Genomic DNA, 26,096 nt, shown 5'->3' with positions numbered 1-26,096 from the left:
TCAGGTTTTCAACATCGTAGTCTGGTGCTGCTGAAACAAGCTGCATTGCCCCCAGCCGCTGCTCGGGATGACACAGCTTGTTCCCAGTGCTGGGGGGGGGGGGGCAGGCAGAGCGACACTGCGCTACTCAGCTGGCGGGTGCAAAGGCTCCCGCTCCTCCAGCTTGTGTGCAGACATAGCCTACCCTCCCAGGCAGCAGCAGCCTCTATCCATCATATGGAGCCTCTCAGGCTCCATTTGGAAAGCTGCCTCCGCCTTGCACCTACCTTTCTCCAGGGAGGGCATGAAGCCCCCACCTGCGCAGCCCCAATCCTCCTCCTGCTCATTTGCAAGCAGAAGGATTGGGACTCCCCCAACTGGGGAGCAGTTTAACAGAGACCTCATTGCACTGCTGGCTCATGAGAGTCAGGGACTCCGTAAAACTGCTTGGCTGAGGCAAGGGCAGTGGCACACTCCTCAGCCAAGCAGTTTGAAGAAGTGGAGGGAGGAACAAGCTGTATTGTGCCTCCTCATTGATGCAGCATGTTGCTCCCTCTGCACCAGTATGAGGGCGGCTTCACTGAGTCCCCCCTGCCTGGATGCAGCTTGCTCTCCCTTGGCACGCAGGTAGCAGAGGGACTCAGGAGCAGCAATGTACCCAGTGAAGCCGACATCATATATTGCCCAGGCCTAGGAGGCTGTGATGCTGTCATGGGCTGGCAGCATTGGACCATCGTGCAATGAAGCTGCCTTGCGCACCAGAGCCAGACTTGAGTGCAACATCCCTCTCTGCAAATCTGGCCTTGATGAGGAAGCAGCTCATTGCACCCCCCTCAAAAAAGATCTCTCTTGGGGGGTGTCCCCAGGCACATAACTATTTTTATCCCCTTAACGTGGCTTATAAAACTGCTATATAAAGCTTAAAAAGATGAGCTGCTGCTGTAAATCAGCGCACCATACCTGAATCTTGGGACAATGCTTCATTTTTTCTTCCTGTGGGATCGTGTTGGTGACGACGACTGCTTCGAAGGCAGCATTATTGATCCGCGAAATAGCAGGGCCAGAGAAGATCCCATGAGTGAGAATAGCATAAACCTTAGTTGCTCCTGCAGACACTAATCTATAAAACATAGGGAGGGGGAGAGCGGGAGATGTATGAATGTCAGCACAAATCTAGAGTGCAAGTTTCAGGAAACGAGTAATTACCCACTTGGACAAATGCCTACAGACGCACAGAGCCTGAGAACGTGCTTCTCAGGCCCCATGCACCAGTGGTGGAGCTTATCTCCAAGGTGCAGGTGTGCACATGGCTGCACCTGTGCCAGGGGCGGAGGACCAAGAGGGCCTGCCCAGCTGCCAGAGGGGCAATAGCCCTGAGTGGCTTTGCAAGGTCTCACAAAGCAGTGCAGGGCGCCCCCGGCAATTGCCCCAGTGGCTCCCCCAAACGACACACCTGTCGTCTGCCTGCCTTCACCCAGGACGGCAGGCTGCATCTTTCCTCCTGGAGCGACTGACCGCCCCAGAAGGAACGACACAGCCTGCTTGCTCGGGTGAAGGCAGGAAGCCCCGATGCCCCTCCTGCCTGCATGAGCCCCACAGGCTTTGGGGCTTGCTCACTTATCTTGGCTGCTTCTTCCTCCCAGCATATTGTGGTGTTTAGCTGCCAACATATCACAATGTTGAAAACCAGTTATCACCCCACCCTACTATGCAATGATCCTGCACAGTTGTAAATGAAGACTTGACTACAAAGTTCATCTATATACCATATTTTTTGCTCCATTGGACGCACCGGACCATAGGACACACCGGACCATAGGAGGGGGAGAAAAGGGGAAATTTTTTTTTCTTGTTCTCCCCCTCTAAAACAAGGTGCATTCAAGGTACATTCACCAGAGCTTGTGGAGCTGGCGGTGGAGGGAAGCGCTACTTTTCCCCACCGCCAGCCTCAAAGATCCCTGAAGCCTTTGGAGCGCAGCGCCCCGCTGCCCTGCAGAGGTTTGCGTGCAGCCGTCCCCAAGCTAGAGCAGCGAGACGGAGCCCTCCCTCACACTGTTCTGGCTTGGGAACAGCCTTGCTAGCTTCTGCAGGACAGCGGGGTGAAGGCACCCCGCTGCCGTCCCCAAGCTAGAGCAGCAAGACGGAGCGCTCCACAGTGCTCCATCTCCTTGTTCTGGCTTTGGGCTTAGCGGCGCAGCCCGCATTCGCTCTATAGGACGCACACACATTTCCCCTTAATTTTTGGAGGGGGAAATGTGCATCCTAAAGAACGAAAAATACGGTAGCTAGGTAGGCTCAGGGGAGTAAATTAACAGGCTATTTCCTAAAACGGTGTATTTCAATTAAGACTGAAGCTACCCATAAAAACACACTTAAGTCGTAGCAGGCAGAGAAACCAATGTTTTGTGTGGGCAAGATCTCTTTTTCTGAACTAAAATGAAACCCATCCCCTCCCCACCCCAAAGAAACCTCTGCTGCTACCCGATTCTCTTCATCATGAAGGTCTGCCTCAGTTTTTTACTCACTTGTCCGCAGCGTGACATATTGTGCCACATGTGTCTGCCATGTCGTCTACAAGAATGGCTACGCGGTTGCTCACATCCCCAACCAAGACCATCCGGTCCACTTCGTTGGCTTTCTTCCTCTCTTTGTGGATCAGGGCAAACTCGACATTCAGTCTGTCAGCGATGGAAGTGACTCTGCATCAAGCGGGAGCAAAACATAGTCAGGGCTTTTGTATTAAAAGAACTGACGCATCGGAACAAAACTTTTAGATCCTATAAAAATGTTACAACAGCAGTAGATGAGTCACATGGAGCAAAATTCAACCCCCACCTCCCCTCAATTTAAGGCAGGCGAGCATTTATAATCAGGATCTAGATTGGCTTGATGGAGCATTTTAAAAATTAGCTGCATTTGATTACATTAGCTGTCTCAATTTAGCATAATGGGTAGCTTGATAGCAAGAGAGAATCTTTGCTCTTTAGAGTGCAGAATTTTGTGTTAAGTACGTCTCTCATGGCAAGATGCACGTGATAAGCAGCTCTCGTTTGCCTCTACCACCTGTGTCTTTGTGCATATGGCTGAACCTGCGAAAGCTTGCTTGTGACCCAGAATCCCAGTCATGTAGGATGTCCTGTGGATGGATGCCTTCTGGCATGTGAAGACTCCCATGATCACAGAGGACCTCTCTGCTCTTCCCACAAAGGCTAGGGAGGCTGGGACTACTCAGCACGTTCCTGCCTGCGTTGAATAAAACCAGAGTGCTAATTTCTCAAGGAGGCTTTGGTAACCCACAGTCTACCACCACCACCATATGATGCTGGAGTTGAAAAGACCTGCACTGGCTTCCCATCTGCTGCTGGGCCAGTTTCAAGGTACTTGTACCCAGAGTAACGTAGACCATGTACAATCCCAAGTTTATCACTACCATTATTTGGGGTGGGGTGAGAAGCACTATTAGTGGTTCTCTATCAGCCAGAAGCAGAATTCCTGTCAGTGAGGAGTTGTGCTTTCAGTATTGTGGGCCCTAGCCTGTGGAACTGCCTCCCAAAAGAAGTTAGGCAGGCACCATTGCTAATGGGTTTCAGATGCCTGGCCAGACCTAAATGCAAAGGCCTATTCCACGTTTGCCTTGGCAGCTGAAAGCAGTTTCTACATATATCACAGTGGTAACTTTTGCAAGTGTGGGTTTAGAGGGATTTAGTGTGTCAAATTCCCAGCCTGCCATGAAGCTCACTTGCTAGCAAGTCACTGCTTCTTTGCCTCACAAGGTTGCTGTGAGGATAAAATGCAGAGGATGTGAGCTACATTTGCCAAGGAAAACAACCAAACAAAATGCCAATCAGTTCCCAAGCAGACCTGGCATGGAAAGAGCTTTGGGCTCTCCAACTTGCTTGGGGGTCAAGCCCTGCTCAGCACTCCAGTTCTGGATGTGGGACATCATTGCAATCAAACCAACAAGTCATGTTTTGCCAGATGGGCACATGACGGGGCTGAGGCTCACAGAGCTTTCCTGTAAAATTTGCCAGAGAGAACTCTGTAAGATCACTTCCTTTGTCTGCTTTGGCAGTAAGCAGTAATCCTCCATACATCCTGCTGATCTGGGCAGCCTCCTCTTTCTTCATCATGCTTCCAAGCTGACTGCATGTGCATGTCTGAGCTCTGCAGCCCATTCACCATATTTGAAATCACATTTTGTACTTTTGTAACTTAGTGGTTATAAACGTGCCTTCATTTTGCTACTGTTAAGCGTTTCTTCAAGACCGAGGTTATTTAAGTAAATACAAATTTTACTACTTCACAAAACTGTGTGCGATTGTTGTTTTTAAGGGGGAGGAAATGGGCAATACCAGGGAAAATCCAGTGTGCCTTAAAGCATTCTGGATTATTGTTTCTAGGAGTTAAATGAACCTTGCCTTAGCTTCCAAGTTTAAGCTGCAAAGGATGGTACTGTGTTGAACTCATGTGAACAAGGAAGGATAACAACAATATATCATGTCCCAATGTCTGAATCCTTTCCTGCACTGGGATGATCCTGTGGGATTTCACACAAGCATCCCTGGCATTCAGGAGCTGATGCACTCAGTGGGCCTTGCCCACCAAGCAAAGGGCAGAGCTGGGAAATCATCTGGTTGGCCACTGTGAAAACAAGGCTAGATGGATCTTTGTCGTGATTCAGCAGGACAAAGAAATTATTTTAAGAAGGTAAGTTTGCCAGTGCTTGGAACTCACTGCTTTCTAAAAAATGTTCCACCTACAGAAGTTAAGCAACCGATGCATCAATCACTTAGATAAACATCAATTGCCAAAGTGGTTTCTGCTCTGTAAAAGGAATGCTGGTGAGATTGTTCCTCCCAGCATACGGTCTGAAGGCCCCTGTGGCCAGCACTTTTCTGAAGCTAAGGAAGCCTCAGTCTGGTCAGTGCCTGAATGGAGAAACCACCTGCGGAACAGCATGTAAGCTGCCTTGGCTTCCGTAACAGAAAAAAGGTGGGCTCTGCATGTCAGAAACTATATAATAAAGCAGGTTAGCTGGAGATTGCATCCTACCTTTTTGCTCCTCCCGCATCTGGTGAGACAATGACACAGTTCCTCCAGTCTACAATATTTTCTTTGATCCACTGCAACACAGCTGGTTCTGCATACAGGTTGTCCACTGGGATATCAAAGAAACCCTGGAGATCGCAAGAAAAAAGGCCGCCAGGCATTAATTTACGGAGATACAGATTTTCATACGATCAACAAGCTGCAGAGGCAGGCTAACTACTGCCAAAATCTCATGCAAAATAAGCAGATGAGGAGCTTTCTCTGCCACAGCCATTGTCTCACAGGTAACCTCCTGGGGATTGTTAGCCAGTATTGAGTGGGACCAGTGAAAAAAGTGGGCAGGGTCACAAGCAAAACTGGGCAGAACAATGGATGAGACTCTTATCTTTGCACAGCAGGCAACACTTCAGCCACGCAGAAGCTGGAAGCTCCCATATGCACCCACCCACCACACCCATCTTTATCCACATAAACTAGAAGTATTGTCACAGAACAAGGACACATTCCCACCAGGCAAAAGCACCTGAGGGAAGTGTGGAGCAGGGCTGGTGAGGGGTGTGATTGAAGGCATGTCCCTGATGAAAGTATATAAAACAAAAGGCAAATACAGACATGGGAAGAAGCACATACCACCTTTGCTCCAATATATGTCCAAGTGCAACATCTAAATGGCTGTGCTTGACCATTTTAAATGAGATGCTGGTCATGCAGTCTAGCATCTAACCCTCTTTTTGATATGCCCATTTCACTGAAATGCTTTAAACAAGAGAGGCAAGGATACCCCAACAGCTGCGAGGAAAAAGCTTACTGAATACATTTCAGCCTGCATCTAAGCAGCCATGTAACAGCCACTGCTTTGTGACAGTGAGTAAATTTAGTGACTCCAAAAGGGTGGGTGGTGTTCATTTTAATAAACTGCATCCCAATTCTCATTAGCATCCAGGCTGGTCCTCTGCCTCTCTTGATTCTGCCACTTAAGGGAGCTGCTCTTCACTTCTTTCTTCCTACTGAAAAAGTTGTCACTTTTTGAGAATGAAAGAAGCCATTTGGACCTTCCTACACCATTACGCCCCCCATCACATGCACAGCAAACTCAAGAGTTTGAAGCCCATGGGAGCAAAAAGCAGGTCTCTTACTTGGCCTTGAGAAAACCTCCAAGACTGTGTGTGTTGTCTACAGCTGACAGTCAACAACCTGAGGCTTTATGAGAGAGAGAGAGCTGGAGAGATAGCAGTTGCTTGTTAAATATTTAAAATGCCCCAGCCTGGAACTTAAACAGGCCACTGCAGTACAAAGCCCATGATGCTTCAAAGCAACCCTGTGGAGACCACAGGATTGCCCAAGGGAAATCACTGCACCTGGCTTCAATTTTAGTAGAGTCAACTGGAACATATGGATTGCTGCAGTGCAGGGCTGCTCTAGAAGGTCCAGATGGTCAACAATTGTGCCATCAGTGGCTAGCAGGGTGGATCATATGATGACAGCTGAATATATCCTCTTCACTGGCTGCCAACTTGTCTCCAGGCTCTACTCAGGTTGGTGGCTTTAGTTTTTAAAGCCCTAAATCAGCCTGGAATGAGGATTTTCTCAGGAATCGCTTGTCCATTTGCACCTAGTAAAGACCCACTCTCAGCTTCTGAAACCCTTCTTGTTATCAGCTGGGTGAGGGAAAAGGGTCTTTGCCTGTTGCACTACTCAGATGATGGAGCAATATCCCTAGACAATGACACTTGGCCCATACGGCCTATTTTAAGTAGGCACTGGAGACATGCTGTGAGCGTTCGTACTATCACTTTACTGCTTCCACAATCAAGCTGACTTTTTGTTTACAAAGGTGGGGCACAAATTTTAGCAGACAGATAGATAGAACAAAGGGTGGAATCCAGCTTCTACTCACGCAATGGGATTTCACCTTCCTCTCCTCCCATCTACAGCCTCCTATAACCCCCCCAAAAAAACCCCTGCACAACAGATGTGGTGGGCAGCTGGAGGTGGGAGGAGCAAAAGAGCAAGTGTCTATTCTGCTTGCACGTAGACCTAGCTGCACACGACCCAACACATTTTCCTGATGGCAGTGCAAACACACAAAGGGAAGCAGCATACAGGAAGGAGAGAGAAAAGGAATCCTCATTACCTGTATCTGGGAAGCGTGCAAATCCATGGTGATGATGTGATCTGCTCCAGCAACTGATAACATGTTGGCGACAAGTTTTGCAGATATGGGAGCGCGGCTCTGGAGGGAACAAAAGACGGGTTTTATGAACTTTGGGGTTGCGGGGCGGGTGAGAAGGAAGTCATAAGGTCTCTCGGTTCAAGCGATGCAAGTGGACAAGTGATCAGAGCTCTTCCACACTTCTTATAATATCTATGCATCTCTGTATATAAAACAAGTGGGACCTGCAAACAAAATGTTGCAGCTGTATCCTCATCCTCTAACACAGTGTTTCTCAAACTTGGGTCTCCAGCTGTTTTTTTGACTACAACTCCCATCATCCCTAGCTAGCAGGACCAGTGGTAGGGGATGATGGGAGTTATAGTCCAAAAACATATAGAAACCCAAGTTTGAGAAACGCTGCAGTCTAACAGAAGTGCTTCTGCTCAGGGTTCCAGCCTGCCAGCCACACCTTCACCTCTAGCCTCCCTTCCAGTTGCCTTTTTTATATACCTTACACTCAACATCCTGTGGCTCTTAGTATCCACTGAGCATTCTCAGTTCTCATTGGCATCAGGAAGATTATTACAGGTAAGGAGTCCTCAATATGTGCTTTCCGGGCTTGCAACAAGAGCTCAAACCAATTTCTTTACACACTTCAAATGCTACCTGCTGTTGCTCTCAATTCTTGTCCCAACCCTGGGGCAGATCTGCACCCATGTTTTTAATGGTAAAGGTAAAGGGACCCCTGACCATTAGGTCCAGTCGTGGCCGACTCTGGGGTTGCGGCGCTCATCTCGCTTTATTAGCCGAGGGAGCCGGCATACAGCTTCTGGGTCATGTGGCCAGCATGACTAAGCCGCTTCTGGGAAACCAGAGCAGTGCACGGAAACGCCGTTTACCTTCCCGACGGAGTGGTACCTATTTATCTACCTGCACTTTGACATGCTTTCGAACTGCTAGGTTGGTAGAAGCAGGGACCGAGCAACGGGAGCTCACCCCATCGTGGGGATTCGAACCGCCAACCTTCTGATCGGCAAGTCCTAGGCTCTGTGGTTTAACCCACAGTGCCACCTGCGTACCATTTTTAATGGTAGGAAAGGGTTAAGGAAGGGTTGCGGTAACGCAGAGGAACAAATGACACATTGCTTTTAACGTTCTTAATGCGTTTTTAAAATGTGACACCAGAGGGAGCTGCAGAGCCACCAGACTATAAACCAACAACGAAGTAAGAAAAACCATTTAAATTAAAAGTACGCCCTGTGACATTTTAGAACGATATACCTACTGCCCTTCTAATAATGTTAGACAGGTTGGTGTAGATCCACCTCAGGACTCTGAACACAATCGTTTGGCTTTTCTGAAAGCAAGGGCTTCTGTTTTAGACCTCTTTGGATATTTTTTAAGCCACTTGCTAACTCCAGACATCCAAACTACTTTAATATAGTCAGGGCCAAACACAAATGCATGCTGAAAACCACGGCTTCTTATAAGGAAAAACAACGGGGGGGGGGGCGGCAATCTGCAGCAGAGACCTGCACAAATGAACCACTTGGCTTCCTGTTGTTCTGCTGCAACTTCCCTTCCCCACTCAAACCCATTTGCCTTGTGAAGATAATCTGGGGGCAGGGGAGAGATCAGCTCTTCCCTCATCCCCTTACAAACACTTCCTTGACAGTTTTTTTTAAACCAAGGGTGGAAAATCTGGGGCCCAGCTGATGATATTAGCCTACAGTTCCCCTAATCCCTGAGCACTGGCCGTGCTGGCTGGGGATGATTGGATTTCATAGAATCGTAGAATTGGAAGGGACCCTGAGGATCATCTAGCCCAACCCCCAGCAATGGAGGAATAAGCAGCTGTCCCTTGGGATTATCAGCACCACATCGTAAACAATTGAACTATCCACCTGGAGGACCACAGGTCCCCACAGATCTCCCAAGGAGGCTGTGAGAAAAAATGGAGACCTACTTGTGACAGAGGACTTTGCATTCTTCTCTCTCTCTCTCTTGTTTAGTTACTGCATTGTATTGTATTATGAAAGATCTTAAAATCTTATTTTTTGAAAAAATTCTCCTTCAGCCCAAAAGGAAATCTGGTTTCAGATATCCGAAACAACTAGGGGAGAAACCAGCAGGGCAGAATTTTAAAGGTGTATTCATGGTGCTGAGCGCCCCAACCAATTTCAAATGGTCCTCTACCCTTGCCCCCACCACACATTACATTATTAAGTGTTGCCGAAGCAAGTTTGTATTTGGAAATATTTGGCTACTGAGGTAACATGTAGTTTTGAACGGAACAGTGAACAAATCATTCCTCTTCAAGTAGTAAACACTGACATCATTTCCCCATGTGATGAAGCTTAGTTCTTAGGAATGAGGAACCAGATTTAACTGGGAAGTGGGCCTTTTCCAAAATGGCATTTAGATAGTTTGAAAGCACTAAGAAGTGTGGAGGGGGGGAAATGGAATGCATTCCAGATCACCCCATTTTTTGATGCAAAACACAACCATAAGTTGATTCCTCCATAAAGGTTTGCCTCACCAACCACCAGGTTTATCATGACTTCCATTCAGGTCAAAGCATGCAATATTTTGGCAGAATGGGACATACAGTATTGCTACAGAAATCTGTCTTGCTAAAATGTAGCATTTGAAAATACTTGAAATGCAACTGTCCCACACTAAGGGTCAACTCTTCCAAGTACCCCCATACCCCTAACTTTTTGATTGCTTCTTTTACATTTCATTTTAGGAAGCTAGTCCTAATTCCTACACAAATGCAAATGCCCAGGATGCAAAGCAGTTGCAATGCCTGCAGGAAGTGGAAAGAGTCAGGAGAAGAAAGGAGAGTTGTAAAAGGCTGAAAATGGACAAGAGGGGGATAGAGAAAGAAGAGGGGGGAAAGCAGACACTCAGAACAGAAAAGTAACAACAGAACAACAGAACTGAGAAAGAACTGTGACAGAAACCACTACCTGCACAACTGATACACAGACAGCCATGATTTAGGGCTGAGCTCATTTTGGGTGTGGGTTGTTGTTTATTTATTAAAACTTGTTTAATGCATTGCAAACTGCTTTTAATAAAGATGGATATGAATTACTGTTCATATATGTTAGATTTAACTGAGATGGGGCAATCAGCTTCCCCTTACTCATAGCAGAGTCACATGCATGACACAATCCACCTACCGCTTCTGCCATATGCTACACATTCATTGCAATGCAGTTTGCACAGAAGTTCTGCACCTCTCACAATAAATGAATGAATGGGTGACTGCATAGCACTAGAGCTTGTGATTACACACACACACACACACCGCAAACTGCCCACTTTTTCAAGAATAAATCCACACAACTGAAAATCCAAACAGTGACATTAGTGGAACACAATATAGTCAAATACACATATTTTTCAAAAATATGGCTAATTATAAAAAGTGTGAAGAATTTCATTCAGCCAAAGCACATAGCTGAAGACATACCTCTCTTCACTGGCTATTCTGCAACATCAGCAGCCAGGAGGCAAAGTTCAACATACTGCGTACATTATTGATCTCAGGACTGAAAAATGAAGTGCTAAAACAGCACTGATAGATGCCAGAACCAAGAGCCACTGCTTAAAAGCTACATCTTGTCAAGACACCAGTGTGACAAGTGCAGAGAGGACATCTCTGATAATTAGTAGGAAGTATTTACTTTGCCTCATGGGATGTTCTGGCCTCTCAAAGCCCAACTGTGGATAGGTCACATCCAAGCTGATTCTCATTAGCAAGGAGGGAAATTGGTCATTAACACTTTCTGAAGACTAAGGTGTCTTCCCGTGTGAAGCCAATAATATGTTGTCACTTTTTGAATATTCAGAAAACCACATCCACACACCAGCGTAAGATTTACTTCAAATAATAGCTTGTTGATGCTGCCAAATTGTAAGCGCTCTGGGTGGCATCCAATTTGTGTCAGCCTAACTTGCACAATGGTCTTCTCCTTTCTTTCCTCCATCTCTGCCCCAAACTCCCCCAAAATCTGCTCTTCAAGGTTGGAGGATACGCAGGTGGAGTAGAGAAAGAGCAAGCAGGTACAATGCTGGCGATCGCCTTTTAGTACAAACACTGGGCAAGGAGACACTTGCACAATCGGGTTCCACGTCATCTAGATTGCAACGTGCCTCCAGTCCAAGAGCACCATGACAAAAGGTGCCTGCAGGGAACAGTTTAGCAAGTAAACCCAAGTTACCCCAGTGAACAAGCCAAGTCACACAACACGGGAGAAGACCCAAAATTCTAGGGCTGCTAGCCAAACTGACCCAAGGGAAAATGTTGTTCCTTCTCTAGTACAGAGAACATTTCCACTTAGCATTTCTTTTTCTGAATGGGGCAAATCAATCCTTCAAAAGGGAACCCAGTGAACCAACAGAAGAACCATTCATAAATGCTGGTCTGGCATGTATGTTTCGTGAATAACATCTGGAAATCAGTGAACAAGTTGGGGGTTTTTTAAACCCCTCTAAAAACCAAATCCTTGAACCTTCAAGGAGTTAGCTCCTGGACATTTTGCTCTCTGCTTACAAATTATACTTTAGGATTAAGAGCAAGAGACAAAGCTATTAGTCACAGCTCCTTTATGTAACACAAACAGCAAATATTTCAGAATGACATTAATATTGTTAGAAGATCTGAAACCTGGAAATTTCCAGTTACTTTCTCAGCATCCTATAGAACCACAGCCAACTTTTGCAGTCTGGACTGGTGAACTTGTCTACCACACTTTTTGGCTTATATGTTTCTACTGTGTGTGTCATGCCTACACAACCCAATTTCCAGTTTTCTCCTTCAAAACAGTGATTGATTTATGCTGCTTCTCCAATAATCAAGGAATTGGCTCTGCATGTGTGGTGAATATCCTATATATACACACATGTCTTAAATAGTGGCTTAGATTTAAAACTTTCCTGCTCTGAGTTACCTAATTTTTCGTTTACTTTGGAAAAGGTCTGATATAAACTTCAGTATGAACTTTGTTGTGTTGGCAAAAAGTAGTAATGTTATCTGGAAATGCAAAAATCCCAGGTTTTTTTCCTTTCTTGATAAGGGAGGCAGAGCTTGCTCAAATGTAGTTAAAAATTATGCAATTAAACTGAAGTTGAGATCAAAATGGGTCAGCTGAGATTCTAATAATCCATGGTACATTTTAAATCAAGATAGCTGTAAAGTACCACTTACCCATCTACCTTGGTCCTATATAGGAAAACACAACAAAAGTCAATTAATGAAATATGCAAATCCTCTCATCTGCAAGAATAGGATAAATCATTTCAATCAGAATCCCCATTGACCTCTTTCATATGCGGTGAAAAATTTAGTGTTGCGAAAAGAATGTGTATATGGGTTAAGTATCAAGTAGTGAGATTTGGCATATTGAAAGAAGGATGTTGCATATGATTTGAAGAACTAAAGAGAATATTGCATCCTCAGTGACTTCCCTTTAAGGTAAGAAACTATAAAAGTCAAAAATGGAACTCTGAGATCACCTGGATCAGCATCTTCTTTTTTTTCAACCTTTAAGGCATCAAAAGGTCATTATCAAAAACTTGTCATCTTATTTTAAGAAATCTTAAGTAGAAATAAGTTTCATTACTGGGGAAGAATGATCAGCTCTCCAATATTCTAATATGAATAGAACAAAATGTTCCAAAATGGAAAAGTGAAGCAGGTTTATCTAATTTAAAAGGGGGGGGGGGGAGAGAATCACTATAAAGTTGTGGGGTATTGTACTCCAAACAAGTTGCATAAGATTTATAATGGTAAATAATGACTGGAGATGCAATTTCCCATGGCATTCCCTGCCCTGTCATTCCAAGAGTGTGGTTAGAACTAATTATAACTTATTGCTCAGTCCCAAAACTAATCTCACGTGGTTGTCTAAGCACAATATTTTTCAGAATGTGTTATGCCTCTAACTGATTTGTTCACAGCTGCAAAAATTGTGGTAGCCAAACACTTGAGCCCAAGAATGCCTATAATTAAAAGAATGCATTACTAAAGTATGGAAAACAGCACAATTAACATAATTGAGTAAAAGAATTAAACTGAGGCAGAAGACACAGCATAGGAAGATTTGCTAGGAGGCATCCTTTTGATTTTTTTAAAAGCAAAGGTATAACATTGACATGAATGCATAAAATTGTTTATCAGTATCTTAGCATGAAAAATAACGAGAATTATACTGCATACAATAATATATTTCTTGCTTCGTACTATGCTGAACTATTTTTATGCCAAACACACCCACAGGTACTTACATTTGGATTTTTCAACTGTGTTTGTGGTAGAATTTGCTCAGCTCTCATTTGCAACATTAATATTTGCCATATCAACTACCAAATATGCCGTGTTAATCTCAGGGGCACCATGATGGGTTAGGGAGGAAGAATCCTCTTCACCAGTTAAGATCAAAATTCACTTGGGAGCAAAGTTGACCAATTTCACTGGAAACTTTGCTTCTAACTAAGAATTCTGCATAGTGCAGCTTTAACTACACTAGGTTGTTTATAACAGTCTAAATGAAGGGTGGGGAACATTTGGCCATCCAGATGTTGCTGAACTTAAACTCCCCTCATCCCTGACCATTGGCCATGCTTTCTGGGGCCAATCAACATCTGGAGAGCCAAAGATTCTAAATACATTTAATAATTTGGCAAATCAGGGCAAATGTGCAGGGGCAGGAGAGGATGACTCTTATTTTGACAAACACCTTCAGAGAGTAACCACCGCTCACCTACCTTGTCTTTCTTATCTTGCCTAGCGTAAGGGAAACATGGGATTACAGCCGTAACTCGGGAGGACGACGCAATCTTGCAAGCATTGATCATGATGAGAAGCTCCATCAAATTGTCGTTTATTTCACCACAACCACTCTGGACGATGTAGACATCTTCCCCTCTTACACTCTCACCAATCTCTACACTGGAAAGAAAGATGGAGACACAACGATGACATGACTGGGCATGTCAAGTCTAGACAAGTAATACTTAAATTCTCTTCCTAAACAATACATTTTAACTAAGCAGCTTAGCTCTCTGCAGATAATGTATCAGACACAGGCTTACTCCCCAAACCCAAAAATTGCTTTTCAGGCAAGAGCGGTCCTTAAAAACCAACAAGTTGTGGCAACGTGATCAGAGGCTTCACGTGTTATGATAGACTTAACCACAGGCTTCGCCTTTATAGGGTGTTGTACTACTTGGCATACCGTTAAGTCTCAACTCACTAACTCCTGGGAAGAAGAATTGATTGTTAAGCCTTTCTGAGAAGTGTAGCTCTCAGCTTCCCAGCAAACTACAGTTTCAAGGATTCTATGGAGGAAGCCATGACTATTTAAAGTGGTGCAGTACTACTTTGTATGGTGCAGACAGGGCCTTAAGAGCATAAGATTAGAGGGTTAACTATTATTCCCACTGAAATCAGTTGAGCATAAAAGGGCTTAACTTTGGCTCGATTCTACCTGGAGTTTGCATCATTTACCTAGTTACAAAAAATCCACTGTATTCCAAATGTATCAAGGGCAAAACTACTAGTTAACCATTAAGATTCTACCCCATCTCCACCCCCCACCTCCAAAGTTAAACAACATTCTGAGTGTGGTGATACAGATAAAAGGGCAATCAAGCTAGATCTTCCCCCAGAAGAACATCAATGTTTGTTTTATGCAATTTATCAAATTCAGCCATTTGGAACTTTCAGTTCAAGTTCGAAGGGTGACGGGTGCAAAGTGCCCAAACCACTAGACAGCTGAGGAGATTTTATACACAAAGGCGCACTTTTAAACCTCCTTATTTCACTTTGAATTTGCACCATTTTATAAAATGCACAGCAGGGACTTCAGCACAATTATTACAACAAATCCCCTCCGCCCAACATATATTACATTCCAAATGGAATCAAAACTACACAAGTCAGTACTTCAACTACACCCTCCTTATGCCATGGTACCTTTGACTCAAATGCACTATCTATGAGTATCGTTCACCTATGACAGAAATAATACACTTATATTTTATTTTGACTCACAGGTGTGAAGCCCAACAGCTAATGTAAGTTTCACTCGTGGACATGGCCTTGGCCTTTAATCTACAGTATCCAGAAGAGCTGATTCCCCCCCTCCCGGCCAAGTCCTAGAGAGAAGATTATTGAATGTGGCTCAGTGTTGGCAACATGATTCTTTGTCCAAAGGGTAGAGGTCCTCATGCAAGTGTTCTGAAACAATTTAGGCACAATTCTCTCTCAGACCCACTCACCACCCAGGCTTGTGGGTTCTCTTTTCAGTCCACAGGAGCTCCCCTATTATTTTATTTAGTACATTTCTTATACTAAAGAACTCCCAGGTGATCTAGCCAGGCGCTGATCTGAGCCAGACATGCTTAGCTGCTGTCTCCATGATGGGGAAGGTACAGAGGTGAGCAAATGTACACAGATGGGAAGAGAACAGCTGAACAACAACTACCGTATTTTTCGTCCTTTAAGGCGCACCGGCCCATAGGACGCACCTCATTTTGGGGGGGGGGGGAAGGAATTAAAAAAAAATATTCCCCCCCCCCCAGCCCTGGCTGCCGCCCCAAGCCTTGCGCTCACCTGCCCGAAGCAGGGGAAGCCCTCCGGAGGGCTCCCCGTGCTTCGGGGCGACAGGCTGCCGCCCCAAGCCTCGCGCACCCGGCGGGACCTCCTGCCGGGCGCGCGAGGCTTGCAGACACTCGCCCGAAGCAGGGGGAGCCCTCCGGAGGGCTCCCCGTGCTTCAGGCTGCCGCCCCAAGCCTTGCGCACCCGGTGGGACCTCCTGCCGGGCGCGCGAGGCTTGCAGACACTCGCCCGAAGCAGGGGGAGCCCTCCGGAGGGCTCCCCGTGCTTCAGGCTGCCGCCCCAAGCCTCGCGCACCCGGCGGGACCTCCTGCCGGGCGCGGGAGGCTTGCAGACACTCGCCCGAAGCAGGGGGAGCCCTCCGGAGGGCTCCCCGTGCTTCGGGCGACAGGCTGCCGCCCCAAGCCTTGCGCACCCGGTGGGACCTCCTGCCGGGCGCGCGAGGCTTGCAGACACTCGCCCGAAGCAGGGGGAGCCCTCCGGAGGGCTCCCCGTGCTTCAGGCTGCCGCCCCAAGCCTTGCGCACCCGGGGGGACCTCCTGCCGGGCGCGCGAGGCTTGCAGACACTCGCCCGAAGCAGGGGGAGCCCTCCGGAGGGCTCCCCGTGCTTCAGGCTGCCGCCCCAAGCCTTGCGCACCCGGTGGGACCTCCTGCCGGGCGCGGGAGGCTTGCAGACACTCGCCCGAAGCAGGGGGAGCCCTCCGGAGGGCTCCCCGTGCTTCGGGCGACAGGCTGCCGCCCCAAGCCTTGCGCACCCGGTGGGACCTCCTGCCGGGCGCGCAAGGCTTGCGGACACTCGCGGGGGCTGCAGGCTGCTGCCCGCAAGCCTTGTGAGCCCGCGGGTACTCCCACCGGGCTTGCAAGGCTTGTGGATAGCTTCCTGAAGCCTGGGGAGCGAGAGGGGTCGGTGCGCACCGATGCCTCTCGCTCTCCAGGCTTCAGCGAAAGCCTGCATTCGCCACATAGGACGCACCCAGATTTCCCCTTCATTTTTGGAGGGGAAAAAGTGCGTCCTATGGGGCGAAAAATACAGTACTATTACTACTACTACTGAGACCTAGTTGGATGATCTAAGTGACATTAAGCTAGCTCACTTGGGTACTTGGTGCACCACCTGTCAAGGTCAGAGGAGTAGGCTTGCTATTGTTCATAAAAATGCCATCTCTCTCCTCAGAAGTCCAATCTGAACTGTGTCTGAGTTCAAGGAGATAGCTTGAGGTGTCATGCTAGAGACAGAAGGGGGAGGCAGTTTCAGATGTGGAGTTGGGGGGGCTTCAATATCAGTGTCAGAAACTGAGATATGAAAGCCAGGAGCTAAATGGCACCTTAAACCTAGGTTAGGGGTGCCACAATGGAATGTCTAGGCATACTTTTTCATAACAAGAATACAAAGCTAAAAATGAATGAACAGCAGCTAAGGTATAATGTTCATTTGTCACGTGGTCTAGTCCGTCCCCTGCCCACCCCCCTAATATTCTTAAGAGGGTCTCTTCTCCAGGCATCAGAGAGTAGCTGAAAGTACAGAGGTAGAAAAAGGCCCTCCTTTCCTTCCACTCTGCAGTTTTAATCAGAAATCTTAGGCACAGTACTGTACCCAGAGCTCAGAAACTGCTTGCATCAATGAAATTCCCTGTTGCAAAATGTGTTTAGAACAATGGGAGTTTCGAACGTTGTTCCAATATCCAATAATTGCAGGACTTCATGGCCTCCATGACAAGCAAGTGGCTATCTCAGTACATTGTTGGTACGGTGCATGTGGCTGGACATAGCTTGACCTGGTCTTTGCCACAAAATGGATGGGAGGGAGGGGCTCATTGTGAGCCTGCTGTCACGTATGGCTCACTCCCTGGAATCCAGTGGATGTTTTTAGGACCCACCCTATTCTCTTGACTATCATTTATTTTAAACTTTTAGTTTTGTATTTTTAAATTGCGATCATCTGCCCTGGAACCTTTTGGTGAAGGGTGGGTAAGAAATTTAACTAATTAACGACAACAACAGCTGCTTCAGCTACTTGCTGCATAATCTGCCCTCAGATTCCCCATTTGGGACATATGGGACTGAGGCTCCTTTACCACGGGCAGAGTTGAGAGTTCACTACTCCTATAACCCTAGAGCTCAGGATCCACACAGTGATTGACAACAGGTTCAAGCAGAGACAAGAAGGAAATGCCTCTCGTGATGCACTTTCGGGACTCGCTGCCATGAGAAGTTAAATGTAGCGATGGCCAAGGTTTGCTTATGCTTGATATCCTTGCCTTATGTCCACTCAGCTTGCAGTTTTTGTACTTGACCACGCTCCAGACTCAGGCAATAAGCTGTGCCTTTTTACAGTAAGCTAAGCAACTGCTTTGGCGCTGTGGGTTAAACCACAGAGCCTAGGACTTGCCAATCAGAAGGTCAGCGGTTCAAATCCCTGTGACGGGGTGAGCTCCCGTTGCTCGGTCCCTGCTCCTGCCCACCTAGCAGTTCGAAAGCACCTCAAAGTGCAAGTAGATAAATAGGCACCACTCCAGCGGGAAGGTAAACGGCGTTTCCGTGCGCTGCTCTGGTTCGCCAGAAGCAGCTTAGTCATGCTGGCCACATGACCCAGAAGCTGTATGCTGGCTCCCTCGGTCAATAAAGCGAGATGAGCGCCGCAACCCCAGAGTCGGCCATGACTGGTCCTAATGGTCAGGTGTCCCTTTACCTTTAAGCAACTGCTTTGGCCTGAGAGAAGGAAAGGAACAAGAAAGCAGGAACTTCCCAGACTGGGCCTGCATGCAGAGCCCTACAACCTCTGCTGCAGCACCAACCACCTATTTACGGACTGCGTCTGGATAGGGAAGGCAGATTCTTTCCTCCTGCTTAATTGGGAAATGCAGCTTTCACATTCTACACCATGTAATCATTTACATTTAATGCTGTACTGCTGTTGTATCAATATTTTTCACTGAAATGCTATCCTCACATCCCCTACCCTCGTTTTGGGATGTACATCACGCCATTCAATTTGTTTGTATTGTATTACTGCGCCCGAACGTAATTATGTGCAATTTTGGCAGCCATACTTAGGAGGGCTGGATGCGCTGGCAGCCTATTGACTCTGGAACTTGCCCCCTAAGCTGGTCCAACAGAACAAGAGTTTGTTGACCCTCAGGGCAAGGCTTATCAATGTACACAGGCATTTGCCTCAGGGCTTTTCTGGGAGAGGATTACCATATTTTAATACTGAACCAATTGGTTAATTGTTCACTTCTATTAATGCGTAATGCTGAGCACACACTTGCAAACTCCTAGCAACGGTGTTGCAATAAGCACTGAACAAAAAAGCATGCCGCGAGGCCTGTTGGGGTATTAATCTGGATGGCCAAATTCATATTTTGCTTCTGTTCAAAAACAAGAAGAATACTTTCCCTTAAACTGCACAAGCAATATTTTTTTCCCAACCATAGTTGGTGGCTGCAGCTCTAAATGTTGTTGACAGAAAACACAGAAAGCTTCACACACATTTAAAGGGACAGACACACAGCATTGAAATGCTATATTTGGGGGGAGGGGGAATTAATGTATGTGAGCCACTGCATGTATTGTCCGGTCGCATGCAACTTCCTGACTTGCGAATATGTGGCAGAAAAACGTGCGTCTGATGACATACAAGGCACTCCAAGGCACAATGTCAACCACCCCTGCTACTGATCAGAACCTTATCATTCCCTACTAAACAGTCAGGTCTTTGCTTTCAGCCTGCTCAAATATCCGAAGTCAACTTGGTCACAGATCCAGTGTTTGAGTGCTGTGCTTGGATGTGGGGAAACCCCAATCCAAACAGCTGGTCAACTAAGTTAGTATCTCTCAGACTAACTTGAACGCAGGATAGTCGCAAGGCTAAAATGTCACTTTGAGCACACCAGTGGGATTACACTACCACCACCCCAAGCAAAAGCAGTCTTTTCAACATTCTCAATTATTATTTAGGTCCCATTCTGATTGAGAAGATATTCAAACTGTTAAAAAAAGCTGCTAAAGAAATATATCTCATTATCAGAAAGGAGAGGAGAGAATAACAGTAACTTAAAAATGCTAAATTGTTTTTGTGGCAAGAAATAGAAAGAGCTACAAGAGGTTGTAGACTCTCTTTCCTTGCAGGTTTTAAAGCAGAGGTTGGATGGCCCTCTGTCACAGAAGGCTTTTGCTGAGATTCCTGTATTACAGGGGGGTCCCTTACAACTCCATGATTTTATGAAAGACTGAATGTGGACTTGCAATGCCAGGAAATCAGATATATTCAAAACAAGAGACATTAATAATGTTTTGTTTTAGTTCACCAACAGCTACAGGTAGAGAACACACCAAATGCAACTCTGATCCCACAAAGTGCTCTTTTCTGTGAGATATCCTTTGACTATGTGCTTCCTTTGCAACACAGCAAGGTGCACCAAGCAAAAGGTAAATGCTCCATCTTGCTCACACAAATTACCATTTTGTCTCACAGCAACAAGCTTAAATGCATAGTTAGTACCTATTCATGTACGCAGAATGTGCAGCAACGAGCCCGCACACATGCATTGCTTCTGTTAGCGTTAGTGGCACAGCAATAAATAGCAAAATAGAACAACTGAGCTCTTGAGCAGCAAAAAGCAGTTTTACGAATGAAACTTCAAAGTGACTGAAATCACAGCTTTACACAAATTTAAATCAGTGAAACAAATCAATGAAGGAACTTGCACTTTAGCTCAGTTATTTCAACTTTATGCTATTTTATTTTTTGTTTTCACAACTATCCCAATAACACCAAGAGCCATCACTATCATTGGTGGTGTGTGTGTGTGTCTAAAGAAACACAAGCAATAAGCTTCTTTTGTTTACACACGTGAAGCAGATGTGATTAGAGTGCACACAGTGCTTGTTCTAAGCCCCAGGCCAGATCACATGCTGGAAAATTAGAGAATGCAGCAGCAACAACAGAGCGTTGCTGTGGTCCTCTGAGTCAGTTTAGGACAGCTTAAGGTTAAAATGTTTAGCTGGTATGCTTGAAGTCGATGAGGCTTACTTCCAAGCATGAACTGTTAAAATCAGGAGTGAAAGAGAGTCATAGCATCCATACTGTGCTATACATTTTAAATGTGAATGTTTAAAACTGATGTCACTTCTCCATTCTAGTGGAGCATCAGTGAGATACAAAGTTCTTTGTGCCTTTGACTTCTTGTGAGCATGTTTTTTGCTTTCATGCACAAGCAGTACAAAAATGGAATACTTATGCCTAAACCAAGACTTGCTTAAGTATCTAATGTGCACTAACTCTAAGGATCCAAGCTAGGTATACAGTATACCGCGGTACCTTGGGTTAAGAACTTAATTCGTTCTGGAGGTCTGTTCTTAACCTGAAACTGTTCTTAACCTGAGGTACTACTTTAGCTAATGGGGCCTCCTGCTGCCACTGCGCAATTTCTGTTCTCATCCTGAAGCAAAGTTCTTAACCTGAGGTACTATTTCTGGGTTAGCGGAGTCTTTAACCTGAAGCATCTGTAACCCAAGGTACCACTGTACTAAGGGATGTAGCCCAACCACCACATCTCTTGCACAGAGTATCATCTCGCTTCTAGCTCAGGCATAACTTAGTGTTTAGTTTTGCTGAAATAAACTCATGTGTACTTCTATAAACAGCAGCATGAATAAGCTACAATATTTTGGTTCACCTGGCACATCACTGTTCACTAACTGGAAATGGCTGTTCAGGTTTAAAGCCTTTTGAATCACCTGCTACCCTGGAGATGCTAGGGATTGGGCCTAGGGACAAAGAATATAGAATGCCCTGTTACAAAGAAGACAACCATAGAGTTGCCCATCCCATAGCCTCCTGTTTTAATTAAAAAGTTGTCAATTTTATTTGTGCAATCAAGAGCAGAAAAGGGAAACTTATAGGAGTTCAGTGGTGCAGCAATAAAACTGTTAGCATATTTGCAAAGCTAAGCAGGATCCAGTATGGTTTCAATTTGGATGGGGAATTGTGTGTTGAGATTCCTGTATTGCAGGAGGTTGCACTGGAAAGATGACCCAGAGGGTCCCTTCCAACTCTATGATTCTATAGATTCTTCATCTATAATTCTATGATTCGTCATCTATAAAGTGTCCAATTATAGTCTCTTAACAAGTTTAAAGAAGCCTCTTAGCTACATTACTTGCCAAGGTATAACCAGCAAAGAGTTCTGTAAACTAAGCCAAACCCCTCACAAAAAACCCCAAACCCAAACCCTGATTCTGGGAAGCATTCTTGAGTTGGTGTGCGTGCAGCAGAAAATCTTTTTTCTGTTCTGTGACATTCTACCAGCCACAACTACATGGCAGACTCATCTGAAATGGTAAGAACTATCTGATAGAAATAATTATATCTACCCAGGCTCTAAAGTGCTGGGAAAATGAGATAGCACTTCAGGAAAGAGATCTTGGATGCTCTACAATGGAAGACAATCAGGAAAGGATACAGAAGCTGTGATTCACTTTCCGATCTCAAGAAGAAACAGCCACATTCCTATGTCTTATGAGAGGCAACACAGAAGCAAACTGTTCTACCTCAGAGTAGAATTAGGAGAAACAGAGGGATAGGATATGTATGTGTGATCTAGGACAGCTCGTAAACAGCTTTGGTCCTTGAATATGAAATATATTATTGGACTGATCAAACAAACAAACAAACAAACAAACAAACAAACCACATTTCATATTCAAGGACCAAAGGTGCAAGAAGAAGCACTTTCTTTTATCTGTCTGGAATCGTCATATGTTCAGCTTCGTCAGAAGTCCACATGTTCCAGTGTTATGAGAGGATGAAAAACTTTTTTTTCTATCCACTTTCTCCATGCTGTGCAAAATTTTATAAAATTCTATCATGTCATCTCTTTTTGGTTGCTCTTTTCCGACTCTACAATATCCTTTTTGAGGGGAGGTAACCATAACTGTACACAGCCACACCATAGATTTGCATAAGGCAATATGCTATTGGCAGTTCAGTTTTCAATTGATTTTTTAATGATTTCCTAACACGGAATTTGCCTTTTTCACAGCTGCTGCACATTGGGTCAACATCTTCACTGAGCTTTCTATTATGACCCCAAGGTCTCATTCTTGGTCACTTCAGACCTCATAAGTGCATATGAATTTTTTTTAATTTTTTTTGCACCAATATGTGTCACTTGACACTAGTTTACACCAAATTGGATTTACCATTTTACTGCCTATTCAGTCAGTTTGCACAGATCCCTTGGAACTCTTCAGTCTCTATTTTAACAATTTAGGGCAGTTATTGTAAGCAAACATGGCCACCTCACTGCTCAACCTTAACTCTAGATTATTTATGATCAGTGGTGCCTTTTAAATACTCTTTTGTCCTGTCATGATCAAGGTTGTCAGGAAAAGGGCAGCCTGTAGGCTTTCAAGACATGCTTACTGGCAAACACAGATTATCGGTGAAGTGCAGACTCACAATCAGATTAACAAGTGACGGTACTCTTACTAAGATATGGTAGTTACTCAAAATTTGTTAATAGTACAACCAGGCATGTGAACTTTTAGATTCTGCATTTAGGCACACTTTGAGAGAGCCAAGAACTGGTGCAATCATTCTAAACTACAGGCTAATAATTCACACATTATGCTTTAAAACATGAATAAGTCATTTAATGCATAAACTAGAGGTGTGAAGGCCCAGAATGCATGCCTCACTCTGGACAAACGTAAATCATCCTCATCACCTCCTCTAGGTCCAAGCATTAAGCTGTAAAATGTGAAAGCAAAGGAAGAAAAAGCAGACTACATGCAAAGACATATGTAACAGACGCTTCTGAGTCGCTTCACCTGGCTACAAGTGCCTGCTGAATCTACAATTTAGGGGCCCTGAGAAATAAAGCACGCAGAGAGAAAAGCGGCAAGTGGTTTTTTGTTTTTCTTCCTTCCTAAAACGGGACAATGAAAGCGTGGCCAGGGCTAAAGATACACTTGAGGCCTCAGATATCTATCTATTATCTAGTTTGTAGGCCTCAGACAAATATATTAAACCACCCTCTTAGGGCAGAACAATTAATTATCCTGCGACACGGAGGACGCCCTTTTCCCGCGCAGGTTTATGAGCAAACAGGAGAGTGTCCAGTTTGCATTAGCATTTCCATAATTTGCATGCACACACAAAACACGCAACCCAGAGGAAAGCGCGCTTAAGCTTTCCAGGGGTTTCTTTCTCCGCATCCCCACGCCCCCACCATGCTCGTCACTTCACCCCTCGCTTTCTCAAGACAGGAAGCTCTTCTCCCGCCCGTGCCCCTCTCTATGCGACCCCCGGTCAGGGCGAACGCAGGAAGGGTTGGAAGGGACCGCGAGGGTCATCTAGCCCAACCCTCTGCCAACGTGGGGCGACCCAGGGATTCAGGGCCTCAATTGTTGTTGCTTTTAGGGAGGGGGGGCACCGGGAATGGCTTGCAATGGAGACGCTTAGCCGCCTAGGCTGCTCGCCTCTCCTCCCCCCGCATCCCCAATCCGCTTTCCGCGCCTCACCTGGTCTCTTGGTTGCTGAATTTCTTCGTCACCACTTTCCCCAGATCCAGCCCCAGCCGGTCGGCCACGCGCTGGGACAGATCCTGGTGCGAGCTGCCGCTGAAGAGCACGATGTTGGGCATGGCTGGGCGCGCAAGGGCCGCGGCAAGGGCAGCGGTGGCGGCGGAAAAAAGGAGGAGGAGGGGAAACGGCGAGGAGACGAAGAAAGAGAGAGAACGGGCGCGCGCGGCCAGCGGGTCAAATAGCCGCGGCCACGCCCCCTCAGCGCCGCGGCCACGCCCCCCCACCGGCGCGCTCTCTCTCTCCCGCGCGCGCCCCCCTGACTCAAGAGGGCGGGGACTGAGTGGGCGGAGCTACCGGGCGAGAAGGACGTTGCTCACGCTGTGAGGTGGTGAGTAAGTGGAAGAAGGTTCCTCCAAGCGAGTGTGGGGAAGCCAGAGATAAGAATGAAGAGGAGCCAAACTTCCGGTAAAGAGTGAAAGACTCTTTACCTCGCTTGTCGAGGTAACCAAGCTGCGTTGAACAGGCTGTATATGGTTTACATCGGGCAGGGAAGATTTGTCGGGATCATCTCAGATGCGCCTGACCTGGTTTCCGATGGATTCTACTTTTTTTCCTTTTCTATCTCTATGGGTGGAGCAGTGCATTGTGGGCTGAAGGGTATTAGGGAAGGCGCAGAGAGGAAAAGGAAGGGCGCAGAGCGATCCTAACCTCCCCCCCCCCCCCTCGAGGAGGCAGCCCCTCTGAACTGCAGGGGATTTCGCTTGTTCAAATTCCCACCCCACCCAGGGTGGCTGAAGTACCAGTAACAGAACAGTTCTGCATAGAGCAAGTAAAGCTCCGCCCCAAAATCAAAACACTAACGTTGAAACCATCTCATCACCTAAAGGTTTTTTAGTATCGCAGGAGCTCTGCCCATGGCTAAGTAGGAGAGACGACTTCTTTTTTTAGGACCAACTAAAATGACACAAAGCTAGTCAGCAAACCTTCAGGCTGGGTCACAGTCTAGACTCTAGAGTCATGTGCAAAAGTTATAGTTATCAGGTTACTGGCATGGGACATACAGTACAACAGATAACAAGTGCCCACTCAAACCACAAACACAGATGGCTCAGTTCCACAATCTGACCCTGCCTGGCCAAAATGGCAAACTGCAGTCTTTGAAGGTGCAGGAGTTGTTAAGCAAAACCTATTCCAGATAGTATTGTAGTACAATAAGCCCACAACTTATGTGGGGGGTTACACTCTGGGGCTCAAGCACCTAAAGCCACAACACAATGGGTGCACTAGTGGGTGGGAGTGGCAAAGTAATTTTTCTCAGATGCCTGCTACCTTTTTTTTTTTTTTTGCCAAGCCGTAAAGCTGAATGCACAGAGGTTAAATGTGGCAGAGTCCAGCCAGCCAGCACAGCCCTTGGATCATCACAGTCTTGCAAAGTGGCGCAGGGCTGGCAGGGCAGCGTGAGGAGCCAAATGTGCAGCACCCCCTTAAAAAGTGTGCCCCAGCATCCCCCCACAACACGCTCCGTCTTCATAAAAACCTCAGACAACTGTCATAATTCCATTACAATCATTTGCTCTTTAAAAGCAAGGCAGGATGAGAATAATGTTTAAAAATGCCTCCCAGTTCGAGGCAGCATAATTTATTTTGCCTATTCCTCTGCCGTCATACCTGAGACATGGATGTGAATAGACTCTATAAAAGGGAAAGCAGAGTGTGACATAGGGCTTTAAGTAACACACAAGGCAGCTGCCCCCC

The 26,096-nt window shown here is 46.0% G+C and overlaps 1 protein-coding gene across 2 annotated transcripts in view; it reads right to left on the bottom strand.

Annotated features, from left to right (window-relative positions):
- The window catches only part of PRPS2 (phosphoribosyl pyrophosphate synthetase 2), a 28,258-nt gene extending 3,676 nt beyond the window's left edge, over positions 1-24,582 (bottom strand). The window contains exons 1-7 of one of the 2 annotated variants that reach the window (XM_081197124.1): positions 24,339-24,582; positions 13,961-14,144; positions 12,402-12,416; positions 7,163-7,261; positions 5,032-5,156; positions 2,505-2,678; positions 940-1,099 (exon numbers count right to left, since the gene is read on the bottom strand). In XM_081197124.1, coding sequence (XP_081053250.1) covers positions 940-1,099; positions 2,505-2,678; positions 5,032-5,156; positions 7,163-7,261; positions 12,402-12,416; positions 13,961-14,144; positions 24,339-24,460 — 879 coding nt within the window. In that variant the 5' untranslated portion in view covers positions 24,461-24,582. The remainder of the gene's footprint in view (positions 1-939; positions 1,100-2,504; positions 2,679-5,031; positions 5,157-7,162; positions 7,262-12,401; positions 12,417-13,960; positions 14,145-24,338) is intronic. The other variant, XM_081197125.1, reaches the window with a different exon arrangement.
- Positions 24,583-26,096: the final 1,514 nt, after the last annotated feature.

The sequence above is a fragment of the Podarcis bocagei genome (genome assembly GCF_964188305.1).
Source record: "Podarcis bocagei genome assembly, chromosome: 6".
In the NCBI taxonomy this organism is placed as follows: Eukaryota; Metazoa; Chordata; class Lepidosauria; order Squamata; family Lacertidae; genus Podarcis; species Podarcis bocagei.
This window is presented reverse-complemented; position numbering and strand designations above follow the sequence as displayed.